Source organism: Priapulus caudatus, unplaced genomic scaffold, assembly GCF_000485595.1.
Source record: "Priapulus caudatus unplaced genomic scaffold, Priapulus_caudatus-5.0.1 Scaffold3499, whole genome shotgun sequence".
NCBI lineage: Eukaryota > Metazoa > Priapulida > Priapulimorpha > Priapulimorphida > Priapulidae > Priapulus > Priapulus caudatus.
In genome coordinates this window covers 773-2,203 of record NW_014580560.1, presented here as the reverse complement: position 1 = coordinate 2,203, position 1,431 = coordinate 773, and the positions used below count along the sequence as shown (strand labels likewise).

The following is a 1,431-nucleotide window of genomic DNA, read 5'->3' as shown; positions in this document are numbered from 1 at the left end:
CTTACTACTACTATACTACACACACACACACACACACACACACACACACACACACACACACACACACACACACACACACACACACACACACTCGTTCAACCACCGTTCAGACGCTCGCTACTTCACCCTCTCTCTACTCTTGTCTTCTAGCATTCTCGCTGGCATTCTATTATCTCCCTTCAACGAACGAAAAACGATTTGATGAGCTTACATTATCAGTGTCGGCTTACTCCCGTCGCAACCGACGACCGCCATCTTTTTCGACGACTCAGGACTCGCCGGAGTCGGCACCGCGACGACACGTACAATACTAATTACATCAAGATCGTAACAATTATGGCATCGGCAGCACGACTGATCTACGATGGACTTTCCGGCCGTAAGCTCTATGGGAGCGCTATTGGCCTGCCGTAAAGCCAGCACGTCTGGTTTTGTTATACATACCGTCAAACTGGTCTAAAGGTTGTGCAGCGTCTAAAGTCCGAGGATTGTTCATTATTCTAACCGTAGCAGATCAATAGTCCACGGCGGCCATTTGAAGCTAAAAGTCCAGGTCAAAATTCAAACAGTACTTGGCGCGCCAGCCCCAACAATACGAAGTGCGAGCGAGACGGGTTAAGCCCGTGTGTGGCGCACACACGCTATCTGGCGCGGCGTTTACACAACAAACACGTGGTCATTGCCAGGTACCCACCTATATTAGTTAACGTACCTTAAGCACCTGTTTACGTTAAACAAATATGCGCGCGACACACACACACACACTTACATGCGCGCTCGCACGCACGCACGCACGCGCGCGCGCACGGCGGAGACGGCTCCGTACAGTATTTCGTTTCGTCCGCTATCGAAAATTATCAAATACACGCGAAAGGAAAATTCGTAGTCGATGTAAAATAGTCGTCCTGACATAAGTCGAATTTTCAACAAGAGTTAGTCGAGGTTAGATAGTTATTAAAGCATAGAGCACAGAGTAATGTCTAAATAGAGATCAGTTATTGAACCATAGAGCAATGATTGCATGATTTCTACAAATAAATAAGTTATTGAACCATAGAGCAAGAAGATATTTCTACAAAAAGTTATCAGTTATTGAACCATAGAGCAATGATTGATTTCTACAGATAAATAAGTTATTGAACCATAGAGCAAGAAGATATTTCTACAAAAAGTTATTAGTTATTGGAAACATAGAGCAAAGATTGAGTTCTATATGTAGATGAGTTATTGAACCATACAGTAAGAAGAGATTTCTATACACAGGAACCAATTATTGAAACATAAAGCAAGAAGCGAGTTCTACATAACTTATTCAATTATAGAGTATAAATCGTATTCGACGTAGAGATACGTTAGTCTAATCTAGGCGCCAGCGGTCTTCTCCGCAGTCCGTTTGTCTAAGCCAGATAAGTTAACATTACCTAGTCAGGT

General features: G+C 43.5%; 1 protein-coding gene across 1 annotated transcript in view; it reads right to left on the bottom strand.

Moving 5' to 3' along the window:
• LOC106819469 (hepatocyte nuclear factor 4-beta-like) overlaps positions 1-604 on the bottom strand; it is a gene marked incomplete at its 3' end in the record, with an annotated part of 10,297 nt that extends 9,693 nt beyond the window's left edge. The window contains exon 1 of the mRNA XM_014824096.1: positions 445-604. Within this exon, the coding sequence (XP_014679582.1) occupies positions 445-496 (52 nt within the window). The remainder of the gene's footprint in view (positions 1-444) is intronic.
• Positions 605-1,431: the final 827 nt, after the last annotated feature.